Consider the following 14,287-nt stretch of genomic DNA (forward strand, 5'->3'; position numbering starts at 1 on the left):
CTATATCTAACCCCGTGCTGTACCTGTCCTGGGAGTGTTTGATGGGGACAGAGCTGATGGAGCTTTATTCTGTATATAATCTCGTGCTGTACCTGTCCTGGGAGATATTGATTGGGACAGTGTCGAGGGTGTTTTCTCTGTATCTAACCATGTGCTGTACGTGCCCTGGGAGAGTTTGATTACGACAGTGTAGAGGGAGCTTTACTCTGTATTTAACACCGTGCTGTACACATCCTGGGAGTGTTTGATGGGGACAGTGTAGAGGGAGCATAACTCTGTATCTAACCCCGTACTGTACCTGTCCTGGGAGTGTTTGATGGGGCCAGTGTCGAGGGTGTTTACTCTGTATCTAACCCTCTGCTGTATTTGCCCTGGGACTGTTTGATGGGAATGTTGTAGAGGGAGCTTTACCTTGTATCTAAACCCATGATGTACCTGTCCTGGGAGTGTTTGATGGGGACAGTGCAGAGGGAGAGTTACTCTGTATCTAACCCTGTGCTGTACCTGTCCTGGGAGTGTTTGATGGGGACAGTGCAGAGGGAGCTTTAATCTGGATCGAATCCTGTGTTGTACCTGTCCTGGGAGTGTTTGATGGGGACAGTGTAGAGGGAGCTTTACTCTGTATCTAACCCCGTGCTGTACCTGTCCTGGGAGTGTTTGATGCAGACAGTGCAGTGGGATCTTTACTCTGTATCTAACCCTGTGCTGTACCTGTCCTGGGAGTGTTTGAAGGGGACAGTGCAGAGGGATCTTTCCTCTGTATCTAACCCCGTGCTGTACCTGTCCTGGGAGTGTTTGATGGGGACAGCGTAGAGGGAGCTTTACTCTGTATCTAAGCCTGTGCTGTACCTGTCCTGGGGGTGTATGATGCAGACAGTGTAGAGGGATCTTTACTCTGTAACTAAGCCTGTGCTGTACCTGTCCTGGGACTGTTTGACGGGGACAGTGCAGAGGGAGCTTTAAACTGGATCGAATCCCGTGTTGTACCTGTCCTGGGAGTGTTTGATTGGGACACCGTAGGGGGAGCTTTACTCAGAATCAGGCTCATTGTATTTACATGTTCTTTCTGTCCGCAAAGAACAGGGCCCTGTGTATTAATATATGTAGCTTCCAGTACACACAAACATGCCACTCTGCAAGCCTGACTGACAATCTAAAATTGGTTGTCAGCGTAATTCTTCGCCCACTGAGGATTATTTAGTAAATGTTGTCCAGTCGCAGAATCACATCTAATGTTGGACACTGTTTTTGAGTTTTGCATGCACCGTCTGGTTGGTTACTGTCTGTACCTTGCCTGTTTTGAACAGTGGCTGGGACATGCTCTATGATACAATCTGCCAGTCTTTGAAACATACAGCCCACATAGCCAGCATCACACTGGCACTGAAATTCACATACCACATTATTCATTTGTGTGATAGGCAGAATGTTTTTTTGGCTTAACAGCAGCATCCTGTTCGTGGCGAATACCACTCGTGTTGCTGCTGCAGAGAATTACATATCCCCTTTGTGTGAAGAAATGTTTCCTGACATCACCCCCAATTTTAATTTGATTTTAATTTCTAAGCTTAAGATTCTGCACACTCCCCCCTACACCCCCACCCCCTGACCCCCCCCCGACCCCCACCTGCCCCCCGCCAACCCTTGTTCTGGACTCCTCACCACTCTGCAGCCCTGCCCCCCACCACCCCTGTCCACACCTGGCACCAGAGGAAAGTTTCTCTCTATTGGCCCTGTCAACTAATTTAACCATTTTATATACCTTGATTCGATCACTCTTTAATCTTTTTACACTTGAGGGAATACAAACCTAGTTTATCCAACCTTTTAACCATTTTGACCCCTGTATCATTCTGGTGAATCTGCATTGCGCACTCTTTAAGGCCAATATTCACATCACACAAGTGCCAGGCAGTGACTGGCTCCAACAGGAGAGAATCCAACCATTGCCCCTTGACATTCAATGGCATTACCAATGCTGAATCCTCCACTATCAATATCCTGGTGGTTACCATTGACCAGAAACTGAACTGGACCAGCCATATAGATACTGTGGCTACATGAGCAGATCAGAGGCTAGGAATCCTGTGATGAGTTACTCACCTCCTGACTCCCCAAAGCCTGTCCACCATCTACAAGGCACAAGTCAGGAGTGTGATGGAATACTCTCCACTTGCCTGGATGAATGCAGCTCCCACAACACCATCCTGGACAAAGCAGCCTGCTTGATTGGCACCCTATCCATCACTCCTCCACCACCGACGCACAGTAGCAGCAGCGTGTACCATCTACAAGATGCAGCAACTCACCAAGGCTCCTTCGACAACACCTTCTAACCCCGTGACCTCTACCATTTAGAAGGACAAGGGCAGCAGACACATGGGAACACCGCAACCTGGAAGTTCCCCTCCAAACCGCTCACTATCCTGACTTGGAAATATATCGGCCGTTCCTTCACTGTCGCTGGGTCAAAATCCTGGAACTCCCTCCCTAACAGCACTGTGGGTGTACCTACACCACATGGACTACAGTGGTTTAAGAAGGCAGCTCACCCACCACCTTCTCAAGGGCAATTAGGGATGGGCAATATAAGCTAACCTATTCAGCAATGCCCACATCCTGTCTATCCTTCCTGAAGTGCAGTGCCCAGATTAAAAGCAGTGTTCCCATACGCTCTAACCAGAGCCTTCAATAACTAGGAGACTACAGTCTAATGTTACTGAGTGTTCATTTCTTCATCTACTATCTGATATTTACACTGAAAAGCAGGAAGTGTTTACTTCTTTACTTTGTAAGATAGCATGATTTTATTACAAAGCCAGCTCTGTGGTAGCAGCTACAGAAGGATATTTAATAATGCCTGATAAATAAATTATGATAATTAAGGGGGCTTTTTAAAATCAATTCAGTGAATGCTAAGACAGAACGATGGGGGCAGTAGTATAGTGGTTATGTTCCTGGATTAGTAAACTGGAGGTCTGGACTAATAATCCAGGGACATGTGCTCAAATCTAACCACAGCCTCCAGGGAATTTAAATTCCATTAATTCAATAAATCTGGAATATAAAGCTAGTCTCAGTAATGGTGACCATGAAACTATCATTGATCGTTGTAAAAACCCATCTGGTTCACTAATGTCCTTTAGGGAAGGAAATCTGCTGTCCTTACCCAGTCTGGCCGACATGTGGCTCCAGACCCACAGCAATGTGGTTGACTCTTAATTACCCTTAGAAATGGCTGAGCAAGACATTCAGTTGTATTGAGGAAGTTGGTTCACCACTACCTTCTCAAGGGTAATTAAGGATGGGCAATAAATACCATTGATGCACATTCTCCCGGCTGAATATAAAAAAAGCTGTAATGGTATAATGCCTTACAGCCGATGAAATGCTTTTGAAGTGTAGTCACTGTTGTAATGCAGCCAATTTGTGCACAGCAAGCTCCCACAAACAGCAATGTGATAATGATCGCATCATCTGTTTTTGGTGATATTGGCTGAGGGTTAATATTGGCTCTGGGACAGTGAGGGAAAACTCCCCTGCTCTTTGAAATAGTGACTGTCAGGTTTTTACACCCAAGAATGTAGGTAGAACCTTGGACTAAAATGCCTCACCTAAAGGACAGTGCCTTTGACAGTATTAGCTCAATTGCTGTCAGCCCGCAGATCTAGGCTAGCATTGTGGTAAGTTTGTTAGCTAGAGTTGACGCTGGTGTTCATTTTTCTAATTTTACTAATGCTACTGTTGGCTTGTTAGTGTTAGTTTGTTACTTTATTAGTGTTAGTCGTTTTATCTGGTTAGTTTATTAGTGTTAGTTCGTGTAAATCTTGGAATGGACGAGATCTCCAGAGGCTCCGGGAACCTCTGGAAAATTGCCAAAAGGTGTTGCCATGGAGCTGCTCACAGGTGTCCAAAGGTTTCTCTCGGTACCAGAGTCCAGAGGTTTCTCAGTCTAATTTCCACACTTCTCATCAATACTGATATCCTGGCTATTCACGTGATTAAAATGGGTGGTGGTGGGAGGCGTGGGGGGGGGGGGGCAATATTTTTATGAAGTTCAGACATGTAGAGACATGTACACTGTACACTGAGCCCTCCGTCTGCTGAACGCCATTCGTAGCTTTTCCTCACTAGTGCCTTGGTGCATCAGGGGCCTTGTTTAAGTTACAAACTTTGGAGCCAATGGTCCAGATTTTTACTCCCGGACTGGGTGTGCAGAGACAGGAGATTTCCCCGCCCTGCTAACATGACCTTTAAAAACGGCGGCCCGCAGTTGGGATTTTTGTTCCAGGGGTTGGTGGGGGGGGTGGGTTTGGATTAGAAGTTGGTCTTGCTGTCCCTGGACCGAGTGTGGAGGTGGGGCTTGGGCAGAAGCTCTGCCTCTGTGCTCCGACACTTTGTTTAATTAAATAAAATAGATTAAAATGAAAACATCCCCCCCCCCACCCTCAACCTCACCTCTCCTCATCACCCCCCCCCCACAACACACCCCACACGCATGCCAAAACATACCACCTCATACGTCCACTCACCTCCCCATGGCCCCTCATAAACTCTGTTCTAACCAATGCTCCTCTACATACCCTCCAAGGCTCCCAGGGCCAGCCTTTATTGCCCATCCCTAATTGCCCCTTGAGAAGGTGGGGGTGAGCTGCCTTCTTGAACCGCTGCAGTCCATGTGGTGTAGGTACACCCACAGTGCAGTTAGGGAGGGAGTTCCAGGATTTTGACCCAGCGACAGTGAAGGAATGGTGATATATTTCCAAGTGAGTGAGTGACTTGGAGGGAAACTTCCAGGTGGTGGTGTTCCCATCTATCTGCTGCCCTTGTCCTTCTAGATGGTAGAGGTTGGGGGTTTGGAAGGTGCTGTCGAAGAAGCCTTGGTGAGTTGCTGCGGTGCTAAGTAAATGCAACGATGAAAGTTTAAACATTCTGCTTCCCAGCTGTAATGAAGTTACTGCCCCCAGAGGAAGTGAGCAATTCTTTTTAGGTCTTGCCAGGCGATGTTGTCCTTTTTACACCAAAAGGGCCATCTGAGGTAACGAGGAAGGCTGCCACAGTTACCATGGTTACCGTAATGTGGATTTTGGCTATTCGGAGAAACTAGGAGCAGGTGTTTCTGTGTATTGGAGCTGTTAATCTGCTGTTTGAAGAGTGTTTCACCAACAGAGGCCCATTAAAGGGAAAGCCTCATTAGAATGATTTCACTTATGTGGAGAGAGAAACTGAGATCATTCTCCTTAGAGCAGAGAAGGTTAAGGGAGATTTAATAGAGGCACTTAATATCATTAAGGGTTTTGATAGAGTGAGTAAGGTTTTCATTCGGAGGAGAGCTGTAACCAGAGGACACAGACTTAAGGTGATTGAAAGAAACCAGAGGTGGGGGGAAGTTAAGAAATGTTTTTACACAGCGAGTTGTTGAGATCTGGAACAGGCTGCCTCAAAGGGCGGTGGGCGTAGATTCAATCAGAATTTTCAAAGGGGGACTGATAAATGTTTGAAAAGGAAAAAATTGCAGGGTTGTGGGGAAAGATCAGGAGAAGTGAGACTAATTGGAGGACCCATTCAAATAGCCAGCACAGGCTTGAGGGACAAGACGACCTCCTGTGTCACATCATTCTACAAATGAGAGGAGAGGGGGGTGTGGGATAGGGTGAGCAGGTGGAGTTGGGGGGCAGGGGGGAGGTGGGATGGGGTGAGCGGGTGGAGTGGGGGGGGTGGAATGGGGTGAGCGGGTGGAGTGGGGGGGGTGGAATAGGGTGAGCGGGTGGAGGTGGGTGGAGGAGCTGGGATGGGGTGAGTGGGTGTGGGGTGGGGGGTGGGATAGGGTGAGTGTGTGGGGGGGGTGAGCGGGTAGGGGGTGGGATAGGGTGAGCGGGTGGGGGGGGTGAGCGGGTGGGGTGGGGGGGTGGGATAGGGTGAGTGTGTGGGGGGGGGTGAGCGGGTGGGGGGTGGGATAGGGTGAGCGGGTTGGGGGGGGTGAGCGGGTGGGGGGTGGGATAGGGTGAGTGTGTGGGGGGGGTGAGCGGGTGGGGGGTGGGATAGGGTGAGCGCGTGGGGGGGTGAGCGGGTGGGGTGGGGGGGTGGGATAGGGTGAGTGTGTGGGGGGGGTGAGCGGGTGGGGGGTGGGATAGGGTGAGCGGGTTGGGGGGGGTGAGCGGGTGGGGGGTGGGATAGGGTGGGGGGTGGGATAGGGTGAGTGTGTGGGGGGGTGAGCGGGTGGGGGGTGGGATAGGGTGAGCGCGTGGGGGGGGGGTGAGGGGTGGGGTGGGGGGGTGGGATAGGGTGAGGGGTGGGGTGGGGGGGTGGGATAGGGTGAGTATGTGGGGGGGGGTGAGCAGGTGGGGTGGGGGGGTGGGATAGGGTGAGCGGTTGGGGGGGGTGAGCGGGTGGGGGGTGGGATAGGGTGAACGGGTGGGGTGGGGTGTTGGGATAGTGTGAGCGGGCGAGTGGGTGGGTGGGGTGAGCGGGTAGGGTTAGCGGGTGGGGGGTGGTGGGATAGGGTGAGCGGGTTGGCGGGGGTTGAGTGGGTGGGTGGGATAGGGTGAGTGGGTGGGGGGGGTTGAGCGGGTGGGGGGTTGGGATACGGTGAGCGGGTGGGGGGGTGAGTGGGTGGGATAGGGTGAGTGGGTGGGGGGGTTGGGATAGGGTGAGTAGAGTGGGGTGTGCAGGAGGGGTGAGGGATAGGGGGGTGGTGGTGTGGTATGGGTGGGGGGTTCAGGGTGGTGGGGTTGTGTTGGAGGGTGGGGTGGTGTGGGGGTTGGTTGTGGGGGCTGCGTGGGGGAAACAATTACAAAAGTTTAGCTGTAGCTGAATTTTTCAGAAATAATCATTTCTGACAGGACAGCCATAATCTTTTATGCAAGATGGGAACAGGAGGAGGCCATTCAGCTCCTTGATCTGAACCACCCTTCATCATGGCTAATCCATTCCTTAATCCTATTTTCCCACATTTGCTCCAGATCCTTTGATATCCTCACCAAACAAAAATCTCTCAATCTCAGTCTTGAAAACTCTAATTGACTCATCGTGTTTCTGGGGGAGGGGGAGGGGGTGTTCCCGATTCCCGATTCCCGCTGGCCTTGATGTAAGGAAATGCTTTGCCTGATATCACCCCTGAATGGCCTGACTAATTTAAAATGATGCCCCCTTGTTCTTGATCTGCCCAAATCTCTAACCTATTGAACACTTTTGCCATTTCAATGAGTTTAATCAGATCACCTCTCATTGTCTAAAGTCAAACGAATACAAATAAATGTTTTATTTGGACACCCGTCCAATGATGAAGGTCAATGCAAGAGAAATACTGTCAGTACCCACTAGATAAGGTCCCTCGTCTCCTTTAACAGATCTGAGCCCTGCTATCAAAAACTCATGGCCTTATTTTCATTAATTGAGTAACAAGTTGCTAACAATCTGCCCATTAGCATCACAAACAAATATTTAACCTGATTTTCTCACACGAGACCTCTCTTTGCCCCACCCATTCCCTTTCCCTTTTCTACCTTGACGTGGTGAGTAACTGTTTCTCTCTCTCTCTAAGTGTCAGGCTCTGCTGAAGTGTGGTTAGTTGTGTAGGTAATTTGTGAAGTTTACACAAGCTCAAAGTGCGAAGTTCATCCACCTGATAGAGTCAGGATTCTCAATTTCTCTTTCTTGACAGACCTCCTGTTTGAAGGTAAGACTACATTTCTCTCTCTCTCCCTCTCGGGTGGAGGCTACCTCTGAAAGGTAAAATTGTGTAACTTAAGTAAAAAATGAAGGATGCTGTAAATAAGTACCAATTGTGTCTCTGTCTGAAAGTGGAACGTAATATTCTGTGAGGCAATTGCCTGATGGAGTCTTCCTGTTAAACTGTCTCTATTTGACTTGATGGCTGTCCATTTTATTTTTCCTCCAGAGTTGGTACCAGTTGTAGTCTCTCTGTTGTCTATGATACTGAAAAGTTGCAGTCTCTGTTATCTATGATACTGAAAATCCCTGAATTTCAGCCTGATTGATTTGACTGAAGTGATGGGGTTTATTATTATTATTTTTGGGCTCTTGCTTCCAGAATTGGGACCCTGACTCTACAATCAGAGTTTAACTTCCTAGCATCTGAATGAAACAAAACTGCCTTAATTGGTGGGGGTCAGTTGTGTGAGAGTCAGGGAGTGGTGGAGCGAGCAGGGGGATGGTTAAAATACAGATCAACCGTAATCAGATTGAATGATGGAATAGACTCAATGGACTGAATGACTTCCTCCTGACCCTATGCCTCATACATTCAATTCAGCAGGAGTCACTTGACTTTTTCATTTGCTGCTGCTACTGTGTGTCAGTGGTGGAGGAAGTGAATAGCACCCCATCCACAAACAATCGAGCGGGCTGCTTTGACCTGGATGGTGTTGAGTTTGAGTGTTGTGGGAGCTGCACTCATCCAAGCAAGAGGAGAGTATTCCATCACACTCCTGACTTGTGCCTTGTAGATGGTGGACAGGCTTTGGGGAGTCAGGAGGTGAATTACTCGTCGCAAGATTCCTAGCCTCTGACCTGCTCTTGTAGCCACAGTATTTATATATCTAGTCCAGTTCATTTTCTGGTCAATGGTAACTACCAGGATGTGGATAGTGGGGGATTCAGTGATTGTAACGCCATTGAACATCAAGGGGCAATGGTTAGATTCTCTCTTCTTGGAAACGGTTATGGCCATTGCTTGGCTCTTGTGTGGCGTGAATGTTACTTGTCAGCCCAAACCTGGATACTGTCCAGGTCTTGCTGCATTTAGACATGGACTATCAGTCAAACAGCAATTTTTTCCCCCCATTTCCAATGTGGTAAAGAGAAATGTTCAGAAAAAATGTAAAAAGATATATTTTTTTAATGTCCTGATGATTTTTCTCCAGGACTGCACACAGTGTCCTGGAGATTGATCTTCAATTCCTGGAGACTCCAGGCCAATCCTGGAGGGTTGGCAACACTAGCACCATACTCCCTTCACCATGACCCCCACCCCCAGAGGTGTGCAATTGGAGCCGCTGCTTTCTCCTTCATACAAATTGAACCTTTTTTTATGACCAGTTTATCTAAAGTGGCCTCCAGGTTTAGCCCTAACATGGCAATTGGAGATTGGCTCCTGTCACATCCTCTGCACTTTAAGCTTTTTTTCCTGCAATGTTGCATATTCTTTTGCCTGACCTTTGATCAACTCCAATAAACCAAGGATCTGAGTTGCTCGATTGCTTGAATTCGGTTGCATTTGTGCAAGGAAAGCCCAGGCTGCAATAAAAGGCCTGTCAATTCATTGACACTCCCTCGATTAAGCAAGAGGGTGACTACAAAGGACAAGAGGGTGTCTGCTCATTGTTGCAGCCATATCCAGTCACTTTATTGGATAGACGCTCGAGTAACTCTTCAGTTGTGGCCACTGCTCCTTCAAGGATATATTGTCCAGTGGCAGGAGTGTCAGCAACCAGAGGGAAAACACAGGTTAAAGAAAATAAAAAGCAAAATACAGCAGGTGCTGGAAATCTGAAATAAAAACAGTGCTGGAAAAATTCAGCAGGTCTGGCAGCATCTGTGGAGAGAGAAACAGGGTTAACGTTTCGAGTCCGTATGACTCTACAGAACCCATAGATTAAAGATATTGACAAGAGCTAGTAGGAAGATGAGGATTTTTTAAAGGAACCGCAGCAAGCTGTGATCTGGAACGTGCTGCCTGAAAGTGTGGTGGAAGCAGATTGAATAATAATTTTCAAAACTAAATTGGATTAGTTTTGAAGGGGATGACTTTGCAGGGCTATTGGGAAGCTCTTTCTGCTCTAGAGGAAGTGGGACTAAATGAATAGCTCTTTCAGTACAGACATAACGGGCTGAATAGCCTCCTTCTGTGCTGTATGATTCTTTATTGAAGAAACAATTGCCCTTGTACCATTCTCCATTCCACCTGCTTCCTCCCAGAAATGATTGGCTTCTATGTTAATGCTGCAGTTCATGTCAATACCAGGAGGGGGCAATAACATACTGAAATTTGTTCTAGACTCCCCAATCAGAGGAAACTCTGCTCTAGTTGCCCTTATCAAATCTCCATCTTGAAAACACCTCTATGTGATCTCCCTTAAATCTCTCATATTCAAAGAAATACAAGTTTAATGCAACCTTTCACCTTCATTTATCCCCCTAGTGGACCTGAACTGCACTCCTTCCAACATCCCTTGTCTATAGGAGTTGGCTTTAATCATGGTCTGTGCTGTAAACTTTCTATGATTAATGGCTCTCTGTTAAATCCCCCGTTAAGCTCTAAGGAGAACAGTCTTGGGTTCTCCAGTCTCTCCACATAACTGAAGTCCCTCATCCCTGGTACATTACATTAGGTGTACAGCACAAATGGGCAGTCAGCCTATGGTCCATGCGGTGTTTATGCTTCACACAAACTGCTTGCCACCAGTCTTCAGCTCACCCAGTCAGCATAACCTTCCATTCCTTTCTCCTTCATCTGTTTATTGAGCTTCCCCTTAATGCATCTATACTATTCCCCTCAACCACTCCGTGGTAGTGATTTCCACACTAGTTTTCCTGAATTCACTATTAGATTTATTAATGACACTTTTGTATTTAGGATCACTAGTTTTGGACTCCTCGCAAGTGGATATTTTCCTTCTGCCTTAAAGAATCTCCACTGAATGCCCTCTCTAAGACTTTGGCATCCTTCCTGAAGCGTGGTGCCAATGTGTTGACTGTGTTATGGGAATGCTTGGAGTTTGTATCTTATCTTCCCCTTTTTCTCATTGTTGAAGGTAGCTCGCGCTGAGAGCCATGCCAGACCTGACAACTGCCGTCTCCAAATCTTTGAATAAAACCACACCGGGGATTCAAATATGGCGAATAGAGGCAAGTGGAACCTTCTCTTGTTTAATGTACTGGGGCCCCCATCATGTGAACGTTCGGTCAGTGTTCTGGGTATAGTGAGTTCTTTCTCTGGTCAGAACTGTGGGGAGAACCGTTCTTGGGGTGTTGGTGTCACCGGCAAGGTTTAGGCATTTGCTGATTGCACTGAACTGAGGGGACTTGCAAGACCACTTCAGGGGATCGTTAGAGTTGGAGTGGGACTGGACTCTGAGTTGGGGCTAGTTCATATAAGAATAAGTTACCTTCCCTTTAAAAGATATTAGTGGACCTCTTTGGGTGTTTATGCCTATTCAACAGCTTAATGGTCACCTTTACTGAAACCAGCTTTCAATATTGAGCTTATCTTTTTTAAACTGCATTCAAATTCTCAAGCTTCTGTGGTGGGATTTGGATTTTGAGTTCTCTGGACTACAGCAACATAAGTATGGCACTACTTTACCACCTGTTACCCTGGTTATAGAGGAAGGGAGGGAGCTTTACCCTATATCTAACCCGTATTATATGCTGTTCCCGTCCTGGGAGTGTTTGATGGGGACAGTGTAGAGGGAGCTTTACTCTGTATCTAACCCCGTGCTGTACCTGTCCTGGGAGTGTTTGATGGGGACAGCATAGAGGAAGCTTTACTCTGTATCTACACTGTGCTGTACCTGTCCTGGGAGTGTTTGATGGGGACAGTGTAGAGGGAGCTTTACTCTGTATCTAATCCCTTGCTGTACCTGTCCTGGGAGTGTTTGATGGGGACAGTGTAGAGGGAGTTTTACTCTGTATCTAACCCTGTGCTGTACCTGTCCTGGGAGTGTTTGATGGGGACAGTGTAGAGGGAGCTTTACTCTGTACCTAACCCCGTACTGTACCTGTCCTGGGAGTGTTTGATAGGGACGGTGTAGAGGGATATTTACTCTGTATCTAACCCCGTGCTGTACCTGTCCTGGGAGTGTTTGATGGGGACGGTGTAGAGGGAGCTTTACTCTGTATCTAACCCCAGGCTGTACCTGTCCTGGGAGTGTTTGATGGGGACGGTGTAGAGGGATATTTACTCTGTATCTAACCCCGTGCTGTACCTGTCCTGGGAGTGTTTGATGGGGACGGTGTAGAGGGAGCTTTACTCTGTATCTAACCCCAGGCTGTACCTGTCCTGGGAGTGTTTGATGGGGACAGTGTAGAGGGAGCTTTACTCTGTATCTAACCCAGTGCTGTACCTGTCCTGGGAGTGTTTGATGGGGACGGTGTAGAGGGAGCTTTACTCTGTATCTAACCCTGTGCTGTACCTGTCCTGGGAGTGTTTGATGGGGACAGCGTAGAGGGAGATTTACTCTGTATCTAACTTGCACGATGCTGACACCTGACAATTTTTTCTCACATTTTAGTGGAACATTTACACTTTTTTAATAAAAAGTGCAGGATTATCTCTGGTTTCCTTGCTGGATTTGTGTGTAACCTGAACCATATTCCAACAAAAAGACTATCTGATTTGGGGCTGGTGGCACTGATGAGTGTTGCTATAACAACAGAATACTAAATAACAAATTTGTTTTTGTGATGTATGGGTATTTGTTTTTCTCCCAGAAAATGCTGATGGTTCCTGTGCCACAGAAATCCTATGGAAATTTCTATGAAGGCGATTGCTACATCCTGTTTGCTGTAAGTAAACTGGTTCTGCTGTTTAATACGTCTTGAGTGATGAATTCTTCCTGCATCAGCCCATGTTCACTGGCTTCTGGCCCAGCAGTGCTCTGGTTTTTTAAAACTCTCATCCCTCTCAGCCTCTCTCTCATCTTTGTAACCACCTCCTCCAGCCCTATAGAACTCAGATTCTACACTCCTCAAATTGAAGCATATAGGGTCCTGAATGGTATTGGAAAGGATGTTCCCTCTTGTGGGTGATTCCAGAACAAGGGGACACTGTTTTAAAATTAGGGGTCATCCTTATAGGACAGAGACGAGGAGAAATTTTTCAGGGTTGTGCAACTTTGGAACTCTGCCTCTGAAGGTGGTGGAGGCGGGGTCATAAGAACAAGGATATAATGGGAACAAGAGTAGACCACTCGGCCCATTGAACCTGCTCCACCATTCCATAAGATCAGGGCTGATCACCTTGTTTCAATTTCCACAGTCCCATCTAACCCCGATAACTTTTCATTCTCTTGCCTAACAAGAATCTAGCCATCTCTATCTTAAAAATATTCAATGACCCTGCTTCCACCATCTTCTGAGGCAGAGAGTTCCAAAGTCACACAACCCTCCTGAGAAAATTTCTCCTCGTCTCTGTCCTATAAGGGTGACCCCTAATTTTAACACCGTGCCCCCTAGTTCTGGACTCACCCACAAGAGGAAACATCCTTTCCACATCCACCTTGTCAAGGCCGTTCAGGATCTTGTAAACTTCAATCAAATCACCCTTCACTCTTCTAAACTCCAGTTTCTAAACTCCAGTGGAAACAAGCCCAGTCTGTCCGACCTGTCCGCATAAGACAACCTGCTCATTCCAGGTATCAATCTAGTAAACCTCCTCTGAACCGCCTCCAATGTATTTACATCCTTCCTTAAATAGGGAGACCAAAACCACACACGCAATTCGGGTGCAGGCTTGTCAATGCCCTGTAAAACTGAAGCATAACATCCTTGCTTTTAAGTTCAATCCCCCTCGTAATAAAGGATAGAATTCCATTAGCCTTAATTACTTGCTGTACCTGCATACTGACTGTTCGTGACTCATATACCAGAATACCCTCTGCAGATCCCTCTGCACCTCGGAATTATCCATTTAAATAATATTCTGCATTTTTTTTTTGTTCTTCCTGCCAAAGTGAACAGCTTCACATTTTCCAACATTAAACTTTATTTGCCAGATCTTTGCCCACTCACTCAATCTATCTATATCCATCTGCAACCTCATGTCCTCTTCACAACAAACTTTCCTACCTATCTTGTGTCACCTGCAAATTTAGCTACCATGTCTTCACTCCCCTCATCTAAGTTATTGATGTAAATTGTAAAAAGTTGAGGCCCCAGCACAGACACCTGTGGACACCACTCTCCACATCCTGCCAATCAGAAAAAGACCCATTTATGCATACTCTCTGCTTTCTGCCAGCCAGCCAATCTTCTATCCAGGCTAATATGTTACCCCCTACATCATTAGTTTTTTTTTTTCCATAACAACCTTGATGTGGCACCTTATCAAATGCCTTCTGGAAATCCGAGTACAGCACGTCTACAGGCTCCCCTTTATCCACTGCGCATGTTAATCCTTCAAAAAAAACCCCAATAAATTGGTTAAACATAATTTCCCTTTCACAAAACCATGCTGACTCTTCCTGCTTGCCTTGAGTTCTTCTAAGTGCCCAGCTATAACCTCCTTAATGATCAATTCTAATAACTTCCCCGCGACAGACATCAA

General features: G+C 47.0%; 1 protein-coding gene across 1 annotated transcript in view; it reads left to right on the plus strand.

The window, feature by feature from the left end:
* The first annotated feature begins 4,970 nt into the window (after positions 1-4,970).
* Positions 4,971-14,287, plus strand: part of LOC121284843 (villin-1-like) — a 53,177-nt gene continuing 43,860 nt past the window's right edge. The window contains exons 1-3 of the mRNA XM_041200638.1: positions 4,971-5,038; positions 10,780-10,869; positions 12,454-12,528. Coding sequence (XP_041056572.1) covers positions 10,795-10,869; positions 12,454-12,528 — 150 coding nt within the window. The 5' untranslated portion in view covers positions 4,971-5,038; positions 10,780-10,794. The remainder of the gene's footprint in view (positions 5,039-10,779; positions 10,870-12,453; positions 12,529-14,287) is intronic.

This window comes from Carcharodon carcharias, chromosome 12 (assembly GCF_017639515.1).
Source record: "Carcharodon carcharias isolate sCarCar2 chromosome 12, sCarCar2.pri, whole genome shotgun sequence".
Lineage (NCBI taxonomy): Eukaryota > Metazoa > Chordata > Chondrichthyes > Lamniformes > Lamnidae > Carcharodon > Carcharodon carcharias.